This window comes from Ixodes scapularis, unplaced genomic scaffold, assembly GCF_016920785.2.
Source record: "Ixodes scapularis isolate PalLabHiFi unplaced genomic scaffold, ASM1692078v2 PGA_scaffold7__128_contigs__length_106722199, whole genome shotgun sequence".
Taxonomy (NCBI): domain Eukaryota; kingdom Metazoa; phylum Arthropoda; class Arachnida; order Ixodida; family Ixodidae; genus Ixodes; species Ixodes scapularis.
The window spans coordinates 37,929,183-37,951,178 of NW_024609882.1; the positions used below are offsets into that span (position 1 = coordinate 37,929,183).

At 46.9% G+C, this 21,996-nt stretch overlaps 1 protein-coding gene across 1 annotated transcript; it reads right to left on the reverse strand.

The window, feature by feature from the left end:
- Positions 1-800: 800 nt before the first annotated feature.
- LOC8024175 (solute carrier organic anion transporter family member 4A1) lies at positions 801-19,965 on the reverse strand. The gene is made up of 10 exons (XM_029966761.4): positions 19,148-19,965; positions 17,483-17,582; positions 17,091-17,212; positions 15,369-15,539; positions 14,957-15,046; positions 10,857-11,049; positions 8,289-8,460; positions 6,844-7,037; positions 3,357-3,421; positions 801-2,409 (listed from the first exon to the last, which is right to left on the reverse strand). The coding sequence occupies exons 1-10, from the start codon at positions 19,884-19,886 to the stop codon at positions 2,048-2,050; spliced, it is 2,208 nt and encodes a 735-aa protein (XP_029822621.3). The 5' UTR covers positions 19,887-19,965; the 3' UTR covers positions 801-2,047.
- Positions 19,966-21,996: the final 2,031 nt, after the last annotated feature.

The window sequence follows — 21,996 nt, forward strand, 5'->3', positions numbered from 1 at the left end:
GTTACAGCTGATATTGAACGCAATAGCAGAGTGCTCATAAGCTTACACGAAACTTGTGAATTCTGTCTTATTTCATACGACCGGGGGAAGCCGAAAAACTGCTTCAATACACAGCGCTCGATGAAACAATCCGAGCAATGGAGGCCTCTCATTCAATCCAAGATAGCTGGTGCCATTATTCGAAGGATGTCGTTACTTTTCCGTATAAAGGGGCTTTACGGCTGCCGCCCGGATAGCGATATAATAGTGCTCCTACCAGATACGGAATAGTTCGAATATTCCGTATAAGTCTGGTAAGCACTGTACATATCTGTACTTTCGTAAAGCCCGAGTAGAAGGTTTCTTGGGTCGCTAACAGTTGCAACAAAATGGTGAGTTGGGCCAGTTGGTTCATAATGGAAAAAAACAAGCGCCGAAAGACCAGGACAAAGTAAGAAGACGACAACACAAGGCGCACTCGCAACTGAAGATTTATTTATGGAAAAACAGTCTTATATACACTTTTAAAAAAAAAAAAAAGGGTGCAGATAAGTGCATAAGCGAGCCTTCAGTGACTCTGTCAGAAAAAGAGTGTCTATTCTTGGATAAAGAGTGGGCACGTGGAAAGTGACGTGGGTGTTTTTTAAAAGTGTATATAAGACTGTTTTTCCATAAATAAATCTTCAGTTGCGAGTGCGCCTTGTGTTGTCGTCTTCTTACTTTGTCCTGGTCTTTCGGCGCTTGTTTTTTTCCGCTAACAGTTGTTTTATAACAGAAAAAAGCGAGGTCTGCTCCTCTAGTGAAGCCAGGCCACAAGAAAGTTCTTTGCCGTCAAATCTTAATGGGACTGAATGCAAATGCAACAAAAGCTTCGTTTTAAATATTCTAGATTGTATTCGAGCGCAGTGAATGTTTTTCTAAAAAAAGGATTGTTGCAATATTACTTGAAAGTTCGAAGCTTAGCATAAATAGTGACTAGTATAGTCGATATAAGACGCCTCTTGTAACGTAACATCAAAACGAAAAGTTCTGGGGATAAGGTGAAGTTACAAAAGTTTCGACAACCCTCAACCGTTTAGAAATTGTCAAATTACAAACTACAAATTACAGGTGGTATGTCTTTTAAAAATAATTGTTCTTATAATATTGAGCTTATGTACTTGTGGTACCGTAGTTTACGAAGTGGCGCGATCAGCCAATCGCTGAAAAAGTCACATGACAAACAGGATTGGAGTCATGTGAAGTCCGTAGTCATCACCAGTCGGAATTCGTTGACAAATATGAAGACGATTATGGTAGCGAAATGCACCAGACAAATATCGATGAAGCGTGTACCCTAGCTATCATTGCACATTGCACGATGACATTCAACTTGAACCGCCATCTACAACCGAAACGCCTCTTCCTAATATGCACCGATGTTCGTAATATTTCACAAACAAAACCTTACACCATGTATCGTCCTTCCCACGGTTCATCATATGTACCACCCCACGTTCCTCACCGAAAACATAAGCACCTCACCGGTATACACATAAAGACGTGCATCACTCGTCACCCATCTCGGTCTTCCAACTTCCATCCACTCAGGCTGCCTCAGATGTCAAGACCTGCAGTCACCAAATGTCACTAGCACAAACCAGTCCACTACTGAATATGTCGAAAGAGTGAATTGGCTGGTTCACACAGCACCATTGTCTTACGTTTTCTTATCTTACGTACACGTCACCGAAACATTGGTGTCATGAATGTCGCGTGCCAGATTTTCTCCTTGAACTGGTAGCCACGCTTAATATAAAGCAGATATGTCCCGGTGACTTGTACATAAGATAACGTAACGTAACTCAAGAAAACGGGGCTGTATGAACCAGCGTCGATATGGCCGAGTTGTCCAGCGTTTGTGTCGCAACCAGAAGCTCCTGCTGGAAGATTCACCGGCCGGCGTAGAGAGTTTATACGCTTCGATGATGTCCTAGAGCAACAGTCACATTGCCATACCGCGGGCCAGCGGTTGTAACGTTCCTACAAAGTAATGCACACAACACCATTGTCACTCTTGCAGTCTTGTCTAAAACCACGTGCTGCTCCCATCGTTTGCTGTTCCGTTAGCACAGATCGGTTTGGGTTGTGTCGTGTCCACTTGCGTTATGGGCTCGGGTTTGAGGGTAGCCACCGTGCCATTGGCTTCCGGCGCTGATGGCGACAGGTTGTCGTCTTCTTCGCCTCCGGCCGGTGCCTTGTACAACACCCAGGAGAGGAAGAAAAAGAGGCAGGAGAGGAACTTGACCGTGGCGAGCAGGGCGAGCAAGTTGTGGGCCATCTGTTTGTTTTCGTAGACGGCGCAGGCTCCCTGCTCGGCCCCGGTGCCGGGCCACAAGACGCAGCTTCGGTCGATGAGGTAGCCGAAGAGAATCGGTGCCGGTATCGTGCCTGCACGAAGACAAAATTGTGTTTATAGAAATTCAAACCGGTCATAGCTCGGTACAACTGGTAGCCGAACCGATATTTCTTGAGCTTCCATGCACCAGAACCGAACGAGAGTAAAATACAAGGCTAGTCAACCCAAAACGGAACCGGAAAAAGAACCGGTTCGTTGCCCTGCTTTTTATTCTGGCCTGTAACTTTACCGAGGGAGCGAGTACAAGGAAAAGCATAAAGAACCTTCAAACCTTCCATTCATCCATAAACTGCGGGAAAGATATCGTCAACTAGAAAGTATGGAATCACGTTACTTGCAACCTATTGTTTCCCCTAGCCAGATAGAGCCTGTATCACTGCGAGTGGTTTTTTACTGCAATTGACCCAACGACCAAACCATACTTGAAAGTAATAGTTGGCAGTGACGCGTTACTTTTTCCGGCATCGTAATAACGTAGTCGTTACTTCTTGAAAACAGTAACGGGTAACACACTTACGTTACTTATTTCAAGTAACCGGTAACGTAGTTACGTTACTCGTTTCTTCTTCTTCCGAAGGCTTCAAAAAATTACACATTTTTTTCGTGCTTTTAAGCGCCAAGTTATGTGGATTTTTTAGGTTTTTTTTTTTGTTATTTTGCTTTTTTTGTTGTGGCTATTTAGTTGAAATACAAATAAAAAAAGATAGTGTAATTATGTTCAGTTTCTGCATGAACATGTTTCTTGAAATATGGCGATTAATCATACCTGCACCGTCAAAGAGGTAAAACGTGTTAATTCATAATTTAAAAAAAAAAGTAAAGCAAACGTAACGTGCGTTACTTTTATTTTGAGGTAACGTAGGTCGGTAAGGCTCTCCTTTCGTTTTCAAGTAACGAGTAACGTATTGCGTTACTTTTTTTCGGTAACGTCTACAATACTGCTTGAAAGCGACAACGGCAGAGATACCATAGTACATACCTAGCAGACGAACTGTGATCCATTGAATACCAAGGCCGAACGACTTTTGGCTAACAGCAACACATCTGCAAACCAAAATGGAAGAGAAACAAGCTTTATTATCTGGCTAGATTTGTTTATTTGCGACCAAACCACTATGTGTAGGGACCCTGCATGTCGGGAATGCTAGGTCATCGATCGACGATGAGTTAGTGTAGCGAAAGAGGCACGAGTCAACCAGATGAGGGAAGCCGAGGACGTTTAAAAACACATTGAACTCCTGCCCCCCCCCCCCCCCCCCCTCCCCGGTCCCCCATATTTTTTTTAAGTATGTATGTTACAAAAGTATTTCTTTCCGAAAAGCAATTTTTTTGCGCAATATTTAGGTTACAAGACTCATTTTTGGGCATAGCGGCATATATGCTTCTATACGGTGCTCTATTTCGGCACGATGTGCAGGAAAAAAAGCACGTTTAAGAAATTGTTCGTCTCTCAAACTCAGTTTTATGACGGAAATATTGCCATAAAAACTTTTTTTTCGGAAAAAAGTTTATTTTGTGCCATACGTGCGCAATCCAGGCACTTAGGAAACAAAATATTCTTTGCTAGTTTAGTGTTTTTAGACGCAGCTTACATAATACTATTCTCATTCGCGGGGTTGGACATGCCGAAATATCAGAATCTCTTCGAACTCAAAAGATGCCTCGCGACTTACCGAATGCGTAAAAGGATTTTGGGGTGAATGTTTATTTTTGACATACGTGTCCTATATTTAAGCACTTGAAGAAAATAAAAACAGATTTTTTTAAGTTTAATATCTCTTTAGACCCCTTTACGAAACGTCGGCTACCATTCTAAAAGCTGGTTCACACACTAGTGCGAGTCCGACCGAGTGCGACTGCAACGGCTTGCGACGTACGGGTTGCTATGGCAATAGTTGCGTCGGCTCCACTGATCTCTATGTCTATTTGCTTGATCGCGTTTGATCAGCTGCGCCTATGGACGGGAATGCGGCCACCATCGGCCATCTTTTAGGCACAGTTATATTATCTCTAGCCATCATAGGTAATAATGCGGACAGCGCTGTGGTGGCAGGCTGCCATAAAAATAGCCATGGGTCTTGTACACTGTACCGTGGGTGATATTTCGTGCTTGATTGAAGCTCTTCGACGAAGCAGATTCTTAAAACCCGGCGTGAATGGTAGCTTTATTTTTGAAGACCCGGCGAAAGTTCTGCGAAAGCGCAGCACCGGGGGAAAGCAGCGCAGCTCGCATCGAAAGCAGTCGCCGTACCGGGAATGGGCCCCTCCGCGGTTCGACATTGTTGACAAGTGGTGGTGTGATTTCGCTGGTGGTGAAGTCTTGCGCTCCCGAACGCTTGGATACGGATCAACGAACGCCGTGGATGTTCTCGCGATAATTTGGGGAATTCTCGCGAGCGTATACATTTACCGCGGTCTCTCCACAAACTTGTGAGCCAATGTGCCCCAGAGCGATTTATATTTTTTTGTACTGTATATTTACCTGCTACGTTCTAAATAAAATGCATTTAAACGAAGTGAATCTACGTCTTTTCCTGATCATACTGGTCAAAGTCAAAGGCCCAGAGCGTCCTCCGCTCGACCGAGAGAGCGCAGACAGGGCGTTGTCAGTGTCGTGTGAAATCAGCTATGTGTCATCTGGTGTCGTATGCGCCCCGCCATCGACCAAATCCGCTTTCGATGCGAACTGTGCTGCTTTTCCGCGGTTCTGAGATGTCGTGAAACTTTCGCCGGGTCCTGAAACGTCGGGCTACCGTTCACGCCGGGTTTCAACAACACGAGTCGTCGAACAATTTCAATCAAGCACGAAATATCACCGACGGCTATTTGTATGGCATGCGTGCCACAATTGTCACAACGCTGTCTGCCATGGACAGATAATAGTGGCTGTACCAGCTGTACCCTATCTAACGGGCGGTAGATTGCGCCACCATACTACTACGGTGTGGATAGAGGTAATATAACTCTACCAAAAAGATGGCCGCCAATGGCAGCATTCACGGAGCTGGCAAACGCGATCCAGCAAAGAGACAGAGATCAGTAGTCGGCTCTAACAAAACGATGTAAAAACCGGTTTTGTTGGAGCCGGCGCGGCCGTTGCCATAGCAACCCGCAAAAGGAGTAACTTCCAAAGCCGTTGCAGTCGCACTCGATCGGACTCACGAAAGTGTGAGAACCTACTTTTAGGCACAGGGCGCAAGTTCGTCTGCTTCATTCGCAGGGGTTACGGTGTCGTCAGAGCGCCGAACTCTCTGATGGGGTCCGATTAGAAGGATAGTGGATAGACGTCAAGGCAGCTAGCATCGAGGTCTCCTCACTATCCTTACAATCAGAGCCAATCAGAGCTCGTCAGCGTTCTGACGTCACTGCAAACCCCTGCGCAAGGGACAGATTTGAAGTCGGGGCTCTTGTAGAAAATTGAAGAAAAACTTGTCCCCTGCCCGCTCCCGCTTTCGCACCGCAGGCTTAACCCAATTCCCATAAAAATGAATAGGATCATGTGATCAAGTGAAAATTTCAGGAAAAAGCCAATTGGGATTAAAGGGATATAAATGAAACCAACTATTGTGTTGTACAGCCAGTGGAACGGCCCGGGAAAACCAACCGGTACTAAAAGTACCCACGTGCTCGACTCACTGTCCGGCTCCGCTACTAAGACATGAGTGCGTCTCACAGCGGGTCCGACGGTCACTGAATGGCAACCATGAACCATCCAGCCCCGCCGCTCAGTGATCACTTTTATATCCCTCGGCTCCCCTGGAGATCACCCCCGCCACCATGCGGGGGACAGACGATCTTACGCTCCGTATAGTCGCCGACTGGGCGTGGCGAGTTCCGGGGTTCTTATTAACTCTCCACAGCCAATCATATTGCGCCATTGGGTAATAAGAACATCGAAGAACCAATCACGAAGCACGAACACAATAAGCCACATCCTGCGTTTCTTAAACTGACAGGTGACTTTGAGGAAATTTATTTTCAAGTTTTTTCGTTCAGTTTCAAGCATGTTTGCATCTTGTCTGCTGAACCGAAACGGACTGTAAACAAAACACCAGTGAAACGAGGCCGACGACGTGAATGGAAATAATGGAGAGTTTTAGTATTTCGTGTATGAGCGAAGGCAAGCCCTGTGCATTTGCGTTAGAGTTGCGTGTTCCACACTGCGCGTGCACCGAGCCCAAACTGCAGCCTTGGATTGGCGCATGGCAACTTCGCGCATGCGCATCGTGGAGAAAGCAACGCTAACACAAACGCTCAGGGCTTGCGTTTGCTCGTATACGCAATACTAAAACTCACTAATGATGCTGTCGTCCGCAACGAGCGAGGTGCGATGTGAAACTTATGATAACTTATGAAAAGCACGGCGTGGCTTACGAAACTTACGCTGCTTGTTTCGTGATGAATTTTTTCGGCATTCTTATTGGTGACTAACAAATTGGCGGTCACGTAGACAGGGGATAACGTACCTGAGCGTAGCCGCCAGCGAAGGCATGCTGACGAGAAAGGTGAACAGCATACAGACAAACATGGCGACGAGGAACACGACTAAAAAGTTGCATTCGCTGGGGCACTTGTCGCGCTCCGCTTGAACCGTCACCAATGTGTCGTTGATCGTGATGTCCCGGCCGGGATGGTCGATGCACGTGCAATTTTCGTACACCTGCGAGAGAAAAAAAAAATGAGAAGGGCGGTTGCTTTGAGATCTTAGTTCAAAGCATTTATTGAAAAGAACCACTGCAGTGTCGTCAGGCGACTGTCGTCAGGCAGGTGGTTTCGATCTCACAATTACGTCACCTAGCTTTGCGAAGGCGAGATTGAAAGAAACATTTCCCTTTTATTTTCAGAATTTCATCGCGACATAGAAGCTTCTGAATCAGTGGCGGTTTGAAGTGTGCCAGTATACTTGAACCAGACCAGGACTTATCTGCCTCTGCAAAGTCATGAATATTCCAACCCGATACCTTTTCTCGACCCCTTTAAATAACTCCCCAGAAGTTTTATTCGTGAGGTTCTCTGCTCAAAATGTGAAAATTTTATGTCAAAGTCAACCCTATATTTTCAAATATTCGCCAACTCAATTTTGTTTCACCACCACTTGTCACCTATCACGGGACGCCATCTGCGTGCCAGCAATCCCGCACGTATACACGTAAAATAATTTTTGAAAACTCCCAATTTCAGAAAGTGTTTGTCTTGTCCATTTACGAGGTATAATCCATATTTTTCTTTCTTCAAGACCGACCAACAGCAAGGAAGGAGGGAACTCCCCAAATTCCTCCTTTCTATTCAAGAAAGAAGGGGTCGCTCCTCTTTTCTACGGAAAGTTGCTCACAAGCCCGCTCCTGTGGGGAGAGGAGAAGGAAAAACTGGGAAGCAGGTTTTCTTCCCGGCAGAAGATGATTCAGTTGGTCATCCTTGATAAGATCAGAAACGCCCGAAAACTAATTACTGGACATTTGGTTCCACCTTAAAGTGATAAAATTTCCCGATTAATTACTCTAGGTAATCAAACAGTGTCGAAAATATTTATAAAAGCATTTTATTCCTAGCAACATAATTCTTTGCAACGCGTAGTGTGGTGATAAGAGCACATGAGTCGTCCACACGTAACGCGAAATGCTGACCTACATAGTTTTCACGAGTTAATTACTGGTACGCAACCAGTGTTGAGGGTAAAAAAGCAACGTCTGAACGTGCAAAAAAGAAAAGAAAAAAAGGAATTACAATGATGCAGAGCTTGCAGTAAGTCGTATATTGTAATAACAAAGCGAAAACGAACAAAACAAATATACTTGGAGTCTTATACGGACGGCCCTGTCTATTTATTCGCAGCATTGGCCCGTATACTTTAGTGGTGCTCATTCCACGGATACGAAAGGTCTGTAAACTAAAATTCTGAACTGATACTCACTTTTGTGGGACCGTGGTGATGAACTTTCTGACAGCCGGCGAAACATGGCGAATAATACATAATGTTGTCTGTTCCACAGATGGGGTCATAATCGTCCATGCGGCAATGACACTGACTGCTGCAATCCGCAACGAAGCGATCAACCATGTTGCTCACGGATGAGGACGAGGTACTGTAACGAGGAAAATGTCCAAACGAAACAACTTATAAGTCAATTTTGATGTCAATTTCCATATGTGAGGGGCCAGCAAAACAACGCGTAGAGCACGGAACGACTTCATCTGCAAAGCTGAATACTGCGTTGAAGACTAGAGGCGTGTCACTGTTGGAGATTAGCGTCACGCCACATTAACGAGCTTACACTTCACAGCGCACAAGAACACACTTCAAAAGTTCAGGCACACAAAGAAAGATTACACGCTGCGCTGACTCTCAACTCTGGTTTGTATTGTGATTCTTCATCTTCTTTTACTCTCATATATTAAGAAGTAATTCAAGCGACGGCTGACATAACTTGGTAACTTTTTCTAAATGACCTGAGTCAGGCTTGATGGCGTCGTTATTGGACTGAGGTCATATAGGAATCCATTGCCGAGATTGCGGGTGTTCTGCACTACTGGCCAACTGCACCGTATTGGGCAGAGAAGCAACAACAAACTGACGCAAGAAATAATAGAAACCACGAACATTGTCACGTTAGATAGCTTATTAAAAAAAAGATAGAGACCATTTAGGAAAAGTTACATAGTTACGGGGCTGTAGCCTGAATTAGTTCATATATATAAGAGTAAACTAAGATGAAGAGGAAGCACAACAAAAACCAGAGTTGATAAAAAAAAACTGGGTTGTGTGTATGTTGCTCCAGTTTAGGACTTGGTCTGCCTTTACGGGACGAGGCTCCCAGCTGTAGATGAGAAATTTATCAAGTGTAGTACAGTCGCTAGCCTGGGGTCTTTAACGTGCATCACGCAGTAGTGATACAGGACCGCACGCCGGTACGATGCTCATCCAGATCGAAACGGGCGGGGGTGGGGATATTGAACCAGAGTTGAGAGTGAACGCAGTGTGAGTGCATGTTATTTCTTTGTGTGAGTGAACTTTGAAGTTTGTCTGTTCTTGCGCGCTGTGAAGTGTTAAGCATGAACAACAAACTCGCCGAAGCTGACGTATTGACATTAGAGAGTTTTAGCAAATCGTGTTTTCAGGCCACGCTAACCGTAGCGAGAGCTCGCGCTGCCACATCGATGCATGCTCTGGAGCGCGCGCTCGTAGCGGTAGCGGGCCTTTTGAAAACGATCTACTAAAACTCCTTATTAACGAGCATATCGTATGGATATAGAAGGAAACAAAAGCACTGTACGTTTGCGTTAGCGTTGCGTGCTACACACTGCACATGCGCCATACGTACATAACGCAGCGCACTTTGCACGCGTGCGCTAGCTATCGATGTTAACGTTCGTACATGGTGGCCCTCTGCGTGCCCTTCTCGTTCCTCTCGTCTCCAAATCGTTCCTCTCTTCTCCAAATTGAAAAAAAAAAAGAGCCGAACCACACATGAAACCGTTAGCCGTGTAGTAAAAAACAATATTAATACAGAGCACGTTTACAGCTGGCACCCCGAAAGAAATTCACGATATTTCGGTAGCGACGCTATTCGCAGCATCGGATTGACTTCACCGCATATACCGGTCCTGGATTGCTTGGAGCAGTTTGCATGGGCACATCTATAGATGGCGCTGCACGTGCTTACGTATACGTTTGCTTTCTGCTGTACCAAAAGTGCTTCGTCTAGTGCACTCGTCGAACGCGTTCAAACGCGAAAGCCAAACGCCGGACGCCGGCGTTGCGCGCTCAAATGCGTTCGACAAGTGCAGTGGAGACAGGGCAGCTAACTTTGAGTCTACCCTCTAATCTGTCCAATCAGAGCTCGGCGTTCTGACGTCGCCGCGCGCTGTTGACTCCTCCTCTCCCTCACTTTCTCGGGGCATGGTCAGCAACAGCTTCAAAAAGCGCAGGGTGTGGAGAGTCCTAATCATTTGCAAAGCAAATCCTGCGAATCACGGCGAGGCCCATCCCGGTCGAGACGTCACGAGCTGAAACTAGAGTTCCTGTATAGGCTTCCTACAGGAGCCAGAGTTGTGCATTTGTTTTCCCCGCGCCGCCACGCCGCTATTCGCCGAGATCCATCACGTGAGGAGCAAAGCATCCGGTGGCGTGCAAGAAAGCCACCTTTACGGTCGCTCCGCCGACGTTTCTCTTGCCCCGGCGTATGTTTCCCTGCTTTCCGCCTCCTTTTCCTCCTCTCCTGTTTTCCATGCGCGGCGGCGCGCGCGGCGCCGCTATTCGCCAAATTTAGTCACGTGAGGAGCAAAGCATCCAGCTCGTGCGGGAAAGCCGGCGCTACGGCCACGCGCCGAGGCTGAATGCGCAACTCTGCTACCGTAGGTAGCATATACAGGAACTCTAGCTGAAACCGTAAGAGGGCGCCACCGAAACATCTCGACGCTAATAGACGGTGTCCGCAGGAGTATAGCTCCACCAACTGGTGGAGTGAGGTAACGTTCTTACTTGCTGAGCTTGTGGTTCACTCCGGCGAACTTGACGTTGGGACAACTGAAGGCGAAGGTGAAGATGGTGACGAGTGGGATTAGCGAGCAGATGATGCACATCTTGATGATGCCGGCGCAACGCAGATTGAACTTCTTGACCAGGTAGCCTCCGAGGAAAGTACCGCCTCCGGCGCCCGGCACAGTCACCGCACCTTCACGGTAGAGGAGTCAGATAGAAAGATTGTAACCGCTCATTCACACTGGAAGCGGATCCGCGTTCGCAAAGCGGTTGCGAACGCGGTTGTATAAAGATCCAGTGCAATTGCACGCGCACTCGATGACATCAAGTGCGCGTGCAATTGTACTGAATCCTTATACAACCGCGTTCGCAACCGCTTTGCCAACGCGGATCCGCCTCCAGTGTGAATAAGCGGTAAGTGAGTGCCATTCGAGACGTTTACAAACGCATCACCGGTGACGCAAGATCTTCCTCGTGAAAAATTGGAAAAGAAAATACGATGCTGCTGGAAGACAAAGTTAGTAAACAGGCGAGCTGGTTGACGTTACAGATGGTTCTAAACCAGACATGAACGGGCGATTTGGAATCATGCGTACGATGTTGCTAGCTACTGAAGAAGCTAAATCATACGGAATCAACATTACAAAAAAAGGTTAAGATATTATAGAAAATAACTGTTTTTTTTATGCAAAGTAGCTAAGGCTGTGGATCGATGACCAGACGATGCCCTACGACAATGAATAAAAACACCAGTATATCAAGCCCCACCTTTGCGCTGTAGAAGTCGGCATGATACCTTAACGCCACGGAGGCGGTGCAGTAAACGGTTAATCGCTGATTTGACATGAACGTTCTTTCTGACGTCCATTGCAAAGAGTGTTTACGACTTGCAAGCTTGCCTAACGTCGAAACTTTATATCAACAAAACGAAAACAAACAAAAAATAAAGGGTTGACTATGAGGCAGGGGCGGATTTAGGGGGAAGAGGGGGGGGGGGGGGTCCTGGGGAGGCGACCGCCCCCAATGAGCTCCCCAAGGTCAACTTTTTTTAAATAAAATCATTGATGTACATCAGCCAAAAGTTTAGTTCTTGGTGACATAGCAAATATTGGGTTAACAAAAGAAACATGGGCAACTTTTCCACCGTTACGTTATATCTCTACAGATGACGTTACGACGCCTCGGCGAGATGATGTATGAGCAGTGTGACCCCGTTTTTAAGCCGGGGTCACACTGCTTATACGCCAGAGTTGCGCGTTCATCTCTGTAGCGCCGTCTTTCCTGCACGGCACGTTGATCCCGCTCGTCACGTGACTGAATTCGGCGAATCGCGGCGCCGCGCGTTCGAGGCGCGCGGCGCTCTCAGAAGCAGGGAAACGTACGCCGGGGCGCGTGCGACGTCTACTTTCCGGCACGGCACTTGATCCGGCTCCTCACGTGATCGGATCTCGGCGAATAGCGGCGCGGCGGCACGTGGAAAACAGACGCGCAACTCTGGCTCCCGTAGGGAGCCTATTAGCGCCGAGATATTTCGGTGGTGCCCCCTTTTGGTTTTCATCCGTGACGTCACGACTAAAACTTGCCTCAACGTGACGTCACAAGTTGCTACCCTTGCTACTTAAAGGGGTCATGAAACGATTTTCCTACTTCTTCCTCCTTAGCTTTAATCCTCAACTCAAATGCGAATTGTGAAATCACGTGGTCGTGACATTCCTTCGGCACCGGTGCGATGACTCCTAGCTTCCACCGTGCTTTTTATGCACACCATAGAACTTGTCATTCCCCAGTGACGATAAGTTCCGTCAGGGCACTCATTGGCCACGAACGCGAATCCAAATATTCGTCAACGAATTGATTGTTGACGAGCGCATACGTCCGAGTGACGCAGTTCTCGTGTCCAATGCGTGAGCTGGGCTCTGCTGACATCAGTTTGGCGCCGGTGACGCGCTTTTGGAACCGCGGATGTATCATAGTGAAAAGGCGGAGAGCTTTCGAAGGCAAGAAGGTACAAAATAGTCCGCTATATTTTCAAATGTTCGTACCGAAAAGCTGGCTTTTGACTTTCTAGCCTCTTTCTTTTGGCCAACAAAACGATATGCGATTAGTAAAGTCTCAATTTAAACTCATTCATTCCAACCCAAAATTCGTTTCATGGGCCCTTTAAGGGGTATTCACTCAAGGGAGAAATCCCGGAGATTTCTCCCCGGCACGCGCATCCCACGACGAAAACGTCCGGCTTTGCAATGTGCAAAAGCCTCGCAGTTTCATCTCGCGATGCGCGCGTGCAATGCCCCTTTACCGATAGTTGCGACGACAAGTTCGATGGTGTGTTCAAAAAGCACAGTGGAAGCTGGGAGCCATCTCATTCCAAAAATAACACCGTCGAAGCTGACAGTATGACAATGCTCTTATGCCTGTGGTTTGGCCGATTGTGGAAAGCTGACTGCAGCGACGCTTTTGGTCGCACACGTCGCTAATAGGAACTCTGCGCAGTACTAAAGTAACTGGATCCTGGGAAAGTAACGCCAAGCTCCTCGCGTGGTCGCCATCTTGGTCCGTGGAATGAGCAATTTTTCCTTGACCCCTCCGTTCTTGGTGAGCCGATCTAGATTCGCTGGTGACGGGGCAGCTTTATTCAGTCGTTTTTTTTTTTTTTTGTATACCGAGATTTCGCTAGCCACACACCGGCGAAACAAGCGTACACGTTCGTACCACCACCAGATGCTATGTCGGTGCTTGGAGGCACTGAAAAATAAGTTCACTGTCTTGAAATGCGCAGGAAGAACAATATAATTGTAAGAGATCCATGGAGATGGGCAGGATTCATAACTTGATCGCATACGAAGTGCCAAAGACTCTTATATTGGCGAGGAACGCTTCCAGTACGATGATGCTCCATGGTGATCTTGGCGCGACTGGTTTAGAACGGCCCCCTGGAAGCTTCGAAGATTTAAATGGTCCAAGATGGCGATTTCCATGGGAACGTAGGCCGATTAGCCAATCGCTTTGCGAGGTTTGGGTCGTCTGTATGTTAGTTTCCGTTTCTGTGCGGCTAGCAGGTAGGGAAGGCAATGGCGCTACTTTCCCAGGAAACCAGTGACTTTACGCAGTATAAAAGACAGTCTGCAAGGGGGATCGGTAGCCGAGTGGGCTAGCGCACACCAGCTCGGAGCATGTGGAGCGAAAGCTCGTGCTACAGAACCGAGGGATCCTGGGCTCAATCCCCAGCCCTGTCCGTTTCGATCTGGATGAGCATCGTACCGGCGTGCGGTCGTGTATCACTGCGTGGTGCACGTTAAAGACCCCAGGTTAGCGGTTGTACTGCACTGGCTAAATTGCTCATCTACAGCGAGTGACTCGTCGCCACTTTGAAATGGCTGATTAACTATACACGCTGTGTAAATATCCACACAACCCCAATTATTATTTTTACAGTCCGTAAAAATCAGTCACCGCAATATCCGTGGTTCGCATGCCGCGTGGCAAGTTTCCTCCTTAATCTTGTTGCCATGCGGCATTTGATGCACGGATCTCGGAGTGACTCGCGTTCGAATCTGTATGCAGACTGTTTTTTGTATGATGCATAAGCAGTGTGACCTCGGCTTTACACTGCCGTGTTTAACAGTGGGTGTTTAAGTTGACACTGCGACGTCGCGTGAGACCGGGACGTGACACAGTTGTGTCACGCGAAGCTGTCACGTGACACCGTGGCATCACGTGACACAGTAACGTCACTAACACAGCAACGTCACGTGACAACACGGCGTCACGTGAGACTAAATAGACCGATCTCACTAAGCGTTCGGCGCATGCGTGAAGCCATCATAACTTTAGTTCACAGGAGGCAGGCGGCAGTGCCCGAAACACCTCCTGTCGTGCCATGCACGCGCAGGCCTCCAGCGAGGTTGTGGCACAAGCAGAAAGACTAAAGTTCCCTCGATGCATTGTGGCAGCGGTGGCGTAGCTAAACTGACTGGTGAGATCGGTCTATTTTCAATAACTTTAGCGGAACCTATACACACACACGCACACCCCAAGACTCGCCGCGAAATCTCGCCAATAAAGTCTATCGCCGAAAAGAAAAAAAAAATGTGACGCACCCATGATGAGAGCAGCCAGACTGGCCGCTATGCTGAACTGGAACTCGATGACTTTGGGAAGGAATGTCGCCAGGCCGGACACCAGCATGCCTGTTGAAAGAAGCAAGCCAAATAGATACACCTGTAGCACGTATTTCAACGAACACAGGTTCACTTTTGCAATGTCCTAATCTCCGATTGGTAATGGGGCAGATGGAAACAGAAGGGCGAGCCATCTAGTGGCTGCATGCGGTTCCAACTATCTGCCATCGTTTGGGCACGTGCTCCGAGGATGTGTTGGGGTATTCTAAGGCGCAATAAAAATTGCCAACTTCGTGTATTTCGCATGCCATCGCGCCATATGGGCGCCGTCTTGAATACCCCTACATCTGGTCTATTTGGCACTTGTGAGCAGAGACATTGAAGTAGTCACCTTCGGTGGCTCCGGCTAAACTCAGAAACACGAATGTTGGGTTGGTGATGAGTATTTTGAAAGACGCGGGCAAGTCTCTCGCCCTGGCCCCGAAGCCCGATTGCACGGCTTCGCTCTTCTGCAGCTTCTGGTGCATCTCAGACTTCTTCTGCGCTTGAATCTTCAGGGTCCCTGGACAAAGACAGACACTGCCATTATCACACAAATCGCAGACCGTGAGCTAGTTCATAAAGTCGGCAAGGCAAGACTGCTTTGACATAAATGGTAATAGAGAGTTTTAGTAGATCGTTTTGGCTCTCCCGCTACGCTATACGCTAGAGCGACGACGCTACTGCGCATGCGCGCTGCTAGCGGAAACATTGCGGAGCTGCGGAGGCTAGCGGAGGCGCGCTAGCGGGCCAAAATAGCGAGGGGCGTAGCGCGGCGTGCTAGCGTGGCTCTCGCGAGAACGAGTCTTGGCGAGATAAGGGAGACCCAGCGAGGGACGCTGTTCAAGATGGCCGCCACGCCGCGTCTACTCGGTCTGTACTTTTCGCAATCGTCGTTCTAAGGGGTGGATTATACCTTGCTGCTGCGAGAAGTACCCGCGACAAAGCCGTTCCACGACTGCAACAGGTAGCGATTCATGGCGGATATACTAAACGCGGCCACGGAAAGGAGAGAAAAAAGAAAAAGCTTCGCAGTTTTTGGTGCTGTGAGCGAAAGGTGCAGCCCCCTGCTCGGCCGCTTTGTCGTGAAGACAAAACCGACTAAGGAAGCGGAGCGAGCAGGCGGATATGAGGGATTTCTGTGGCGCTTCATTTTGGGTGAACAACGACGCAACAGATGAGCTACAGTGGTTGTCTTTTATTTTTGAAGATTTTTCTCGGTGGCTTTGGCACTTGACTCATATCGGATTGGCTTGGACAGCTTGGCTGACAGTTGTATTCAATTACAAACATAATAGTCACCTACTTACAAAAGAAGCAACGATTAGCACGTTATTCAATAAAAAAAACAATATTTTATTAAGATAACGACGTTAATAAAAACAATTGCGAAGGATTGCTTTACAAATCTGTTTTACGCGAGCCCTAGTGTCCGAAAGAGCCGCTAGTGGCGTTGCGTTAGCTCTCGTAACGTTGTAATCCGTAGCGGGTTGCGAACGTTCTACTAAAACTTAAAATGGTAGTTCCGCTACGCTACATATAGCGGAGGTCATAGCGGCTAGTGGATAGCACAGCGGGAGTGAGTGAACAATCTACCAAAACACTCTAATAAAACGAACCGCACGACAACGTTATAGCCAGCTAACTACTATTAAGCACAAAAAAAAAAGAAGATATCTAGACTCCCCATGCGGCGTTTTACCATAGAAAATATTTTTAATTTGGCTTTGAAGATTAGTTTTGTGTTTTTCTAAGTACGCGCTGCCTTACTCTTTCCGAAAAGTAACCAACGGTACGCCGCATTACCTGTCTAAAGAAAGGGCGTCGTCTACACGGAGTACGTATGGATAACGTACTCGCCCTTCTGGAAGCTTTGTTGCCCAAATTTTTCTGCAACCTTCAATCGTTTTTCTCTTGAACGTTAAAGCAGTTACTACCATCTATTAACTGATTTAGTCTTGCTAGAGATAGTAATAAGATAACAGTCGACAAGCACCTTCAACTAACGTTGTGAAAGTTGTGCTCATACGTAAATATTCGCTTTAGTTTAGAAGTTAGTTCGCGCTTGCCTTACCTGGAAGGACCTTGGGGAAGGCACTGATAGGAATGGCAGCCAAGACGGCGGTCACAGACGAGACAACGAAGCCTATCCACCAAGCTCCGACCCATACGCCGCTAGACGGCGTCAAACCTAGCCTGCAAATAATGTTCAGAGTTTCGTAAAATGGTAACCCTACGAGGTGAAATGATATTATAGTCGCCGACATAATAAGACATGTAGGGCGTGGCGAGTTTTAAGCATCTCATTATCTCTCCCTAGCCAATGAGATTCCGGCATTAGCCGAAGAAGACGCCGAAGAACGAATCACGAATCAGGAGGCGTGAACATCACTCATTCATTCGCTCGTCACACCCTGCATCTCTTGCGTTGTCTGTGACTCTAGAAACTGGAGAAACAACCCTTACGCCGAGGCGTCGACCGAGATGTCGGAGTAGATCTTAAGAAACTGGCCTCCCAGAATGTAGCCTAGGGCAGGTCCGATGATGGCCATGGTGTAGAAGATTCCTGGAGTGTGCAAGAACAAAGGAGACAGAGTAAGTTGGAAGAGGATGGCGGTGCGTCTGCACACTATGTCACAGAGTTTATCTGAAGACGAGTTCAGCGCGCTATTTCAATTTGCTAGCACAAGTTGCCATCTAGAACTAAACTGCACCACCAAACTTAATGCTGCACACGAGGAAATTTCGGCTGCTGGCAACTGCGATGACATTATTAGGGTCAGGGTTGCCCAACCAAAGCTATAACTAAATTGTCAACAGTGTGTTACAGCTGTCAACCCCTGCACTCGTAATTTGCAGAGATGCGTTCCTCGGTGGGTGGGGCAGTCAAGAGAGCAATATATTCGAGCAAAACGGCAGAAACTGGCACACAGAGCTAGGTCACAATGTGGAAATGTTGTGCACAAGCGATCGTCCAGCTAAATAAACTATAAAAATTAAACAAGGTTTTATCACTACTAGCCCACTGCGAAAGGGTGTAGTCATCAAGTCATAAATTTGTATAATAAAACGTGCAAGCAAAATTGATATTTATTAAACTAGGTGGTATTTATAAAATTATTGAGTCTTATATATGCAGCTTGTTGAGCCATGGAACGTAAATTATTATTAGTGCGCAACCAAAATGTAAGTTTTTTTTTTATGGTTTTCGGCCGCATTAATATAATTTTAACGTTATAGTTTCAGATGCTTGCTGGTTCATGTCTTGAGCCTTAAATTACCCCCTTAATTTTTTATTAATCAGTCATTAGTATTTGGCTAAGATCCAATTCAGTGTGCCTATGTCTATTCTGTATAAAATAGTTCAGTTTAAAGGGAAGGTGAACCGAAATTTGGATTTTAGAAAACAATGCAGGAGCTGAAGGCGTGACTTTAGAATCCCTACAACACTACTCGTAAGGCAACCTCTCAAATCGACAACCGCATTTCTGAAAAAAAAAAAAAAAAAAGTCGAGATTGAACGAGGTTGACGAGGAGCGTGACGTCAAGATATCTTGTTGCCTCCTCTCTTCCTTTCGCCCCCTCAAGGCGGCGAGGTAAAGAAGACGCGAGGCCGTTCCCTCTTCTTCTCAGAAAAACAAGGCGTGAACATATCTGTCAAATGCGCCTCCTTTTTTTTTTTTTAAATACGGTGATTTGTTTCATATATCGTTGAATGAGCGATGCTTTGATGTTTGTAGCATCTCGTTGCATGCTTTTGCCGCCGTGCTTTGTGGAATCCTGATTTCGGTTCAGCATCCCTTTAAAGGTTTTAAGCAAGGAACATAAATCGAGGACTTGTGTGCAGGACTTGGTGTAAGATATGGGTTCAGGTGAAAGCAAGCTCTAGCCAAGAAGTATTAGGTTTAACGCCCGCCCCCTCCCCTCCACCCCGAGCGATTAGATTTATAACCACTCAGTGTAAAAGTAAAAAAAATCAGTACTCGCCATAGTTACGTTATTGCATTAATGTGACGACAAGTTCATGTTTAATTTCTTGTTTTGAGTTCATACGTTATGGGAGGTCTTGAAGTTTCACACCACGAGGTGTACGCATGGCACCAATGAGTTGTTTCAGCTGGAGAAACTCACCGATATAAACAGACGACATCTTGGTCGACACAATCTCATCGAGGTAAGTGCAGCCCAAAGTGAAAAATGGCGTGGCCCCAGCACCGTGGAGCATCTGTCCCGCGAGAAACATATACTTGAACTGGTTCAGGGACTCCGTCTGGTTTGAGGGCACCAACTGAACACCGTCCGTCGGAACCGTACACAACGCCTCGAAGTCGTCAGGGCTACTGTACGAGTACGGCCCCACCAGAAAATGAGGCATGGCGAACACAAACGCGCCGAGTCCCAGCACTAGACACCCAACACCGACGAAGAGCGGCTTGCTCCTGGTACCGCCAAAGTAGCTGATGGGCGCCAGAAGCAGGAAAGACGCGATGTCGTAGCCGCTGGCCACAAGTCCGCTCTCAGAGCTACGCAGCTGGAACCTCCGTTCGATGGTCGTGATGACGACGTTGACGAAGCCGTTGACGATGAGGCCCTGCAGGAAGCCGGCCCAGCACAAGAAGAACAGTACCCACGGTGGAGTCCGGAATCTCTGGAGACACCGTGGCCGTAGACAAGCCCAGCCACACGTTCCGCCGGCATCGTCTAGGAGGTCCCGGGGTTCCCCCGCGGTCTCTGGCAGGTCCGGAAGCAGTGACGGTTTGGATGGAAACACGAGTGGCTCGTGACTCTGGGAGATGGTCATGCCAACGCCCAGGCTAGAAGCGCTCTCGTCACGGGGAAGACGCTGCCTGTCGCCCGTGATCAGCGTCATGGCTGGCTTTTAGGTCCTCTAGACGTTGCAGAGGTTAGCTCAGCCGGATGGCTTCCTCAAGGTCTTCTGCTGACTGCGGACACCTGGGCGAGGACAACAAAGACAAGATAAGGTGGCGTGATTTATTGGTGAAAGCTTGTATCATAGTCTGTATACGCCTCGTGAAGCAATGCGGAGCGAAAGTTCGTCTGCTTCTTTTTGCAGGGGTTGTGGTGACGTCAGAACGCCAAGCTCTGATTGGCTCTGATTGAAGGAGAGTGAGTATACCTCAAGGTAGCTTGGTTTGAGGTCTACCCACTGTCTGTCATTCAATCTGGGCTCGGCGTTCTGACGTCACCACAACCAGACTTGTGCGTAACGCGTTACAAGTAATGAATTACTTGTAATCAATTACATTTTACTGTAATTTTGTAACACTTCAATTACTTCCTTAAAAGAGTTACGATCCTTGCAATTTAATTACTTTTTTGCTATAACAGATTACAAAATTACCCATTACCATTTTTCATGTTTCTTTGTTTCTTTGTTGTTTTTTTTTTTTTTGGGGGGGGGGGGGGGGGGGTTAGATGTGCAACGGTCAATTATTTTCTTTTTCGAAACCACTAAGCACGGGATCTCAAGGAATAGTAGGCCACTTCACTATGCTTCTTTCCTGGGTACAATTTTTTGGGGTACACTGGAGACTACGTTTGGGTATGTCAAATGACCGTATCCAGCCTCTTGTGAGTAATGTATTGAAACAGCGCTCTTTTTATTTATTTTAATTTTCACTAGAGGGATTGGGTGTGTTGGCGCCACACTTAAAAAAAACAAAAACAATCGAGGCTTTTTTCTTTTAACAACTGAGCACGAGATTTTTAGGATTATGCTACCGTAACAAAAAAAAAGTTGAATGAAAAGTAGCGTGGAAAGTAATAGATTACTTTAGAGCAATTTTTCAATTAATTTTTGAGGCTGCAATTGTAATTGTAATCGGTTACTTTTTACAGTGAAGTAATTGTAATTGTAATCAATTACTTCTTTTTTTTTTCAGTAACGTGTACAAGTTTGCCACAACCCCTGCAAAGGAAGCAGACCGACTTGCGCTTCGTATTGCGTTCCGAGGGCACTTGCATGATTGTCGCTCCGAGTCCGCAATACTACGCTAAAAGAAAACATTGTAGAAACGACGCAGACAATGGGGAAAGGAAATAGCCAGCGCACACTGCACGACACTGTTGTCGCAAACTCGACATCGGCGCTTTTCTGCATTTTACTCGAGTCATCGATCAGCATCAAACTTTAATATTTAGGTCACTGACCCTGAACGGGGACTTTCAGTCAAATTATAGTCACAGCGTTAAGGAGCGCAGGGCGTGGTTAATTACCTACACGATCCTCGCTTCCCGATTGGTTCTTTGGAATCCTTTTCGGCGAACACTAAACTTTTCATCGCATGAGGAGCGATAATAATAAGTGCTTGGGATTCGCCCCGTCGTATGTTTCTTAAAATGTCGGAAACGAAAAGAGTTTGTATGGCAGTAGTTCACCTTCAAATAATAACAGTAAAAATAAAAAGAAACTGATAATCGCTCGCTCGCGTTAACAGTGTCGCGATCTCTACATGCCTGTAGCAATGGTGAATAATATTTTGGGTTCATAGTGTTGAGTGGAAGACCACGCTCAGCCTATACGTCAAGTATTCTTGTGGTAGGCCGGTTTAAAACACCGAAAATCCACGAAATACGCGGCATTCGACGGCGTTTTATATTAACTTTATTCTTGGCGTAAAGCAGCATAGAAAAAGGAGCTCAATAGAAAAGAGGCGTCGGGGTTTCGAAATTAAAAGAGAAGAGCTGCCACATCTATGAGGCAGCTCTTCGAACTCGGTGCTTGACGGCAAATATCGTATTACCATCTAGAGAAAGCTATAATCCCGCTTTTCCAGATTTATTTGAATACGCGACCGCAATCTCAATAGCGGTAACGCGGGGAGGGCGAAGCACGCGCCAATGAGCCCTAGATATATCCCCCGCAGAGTCAACAAAGATCGGAAAATAGTCCCTCGTAATCCCCCGCCGAGCAACGGGGAGAGATTATCTTCGGAGGATTAATGGGTCGTTAGATCAGG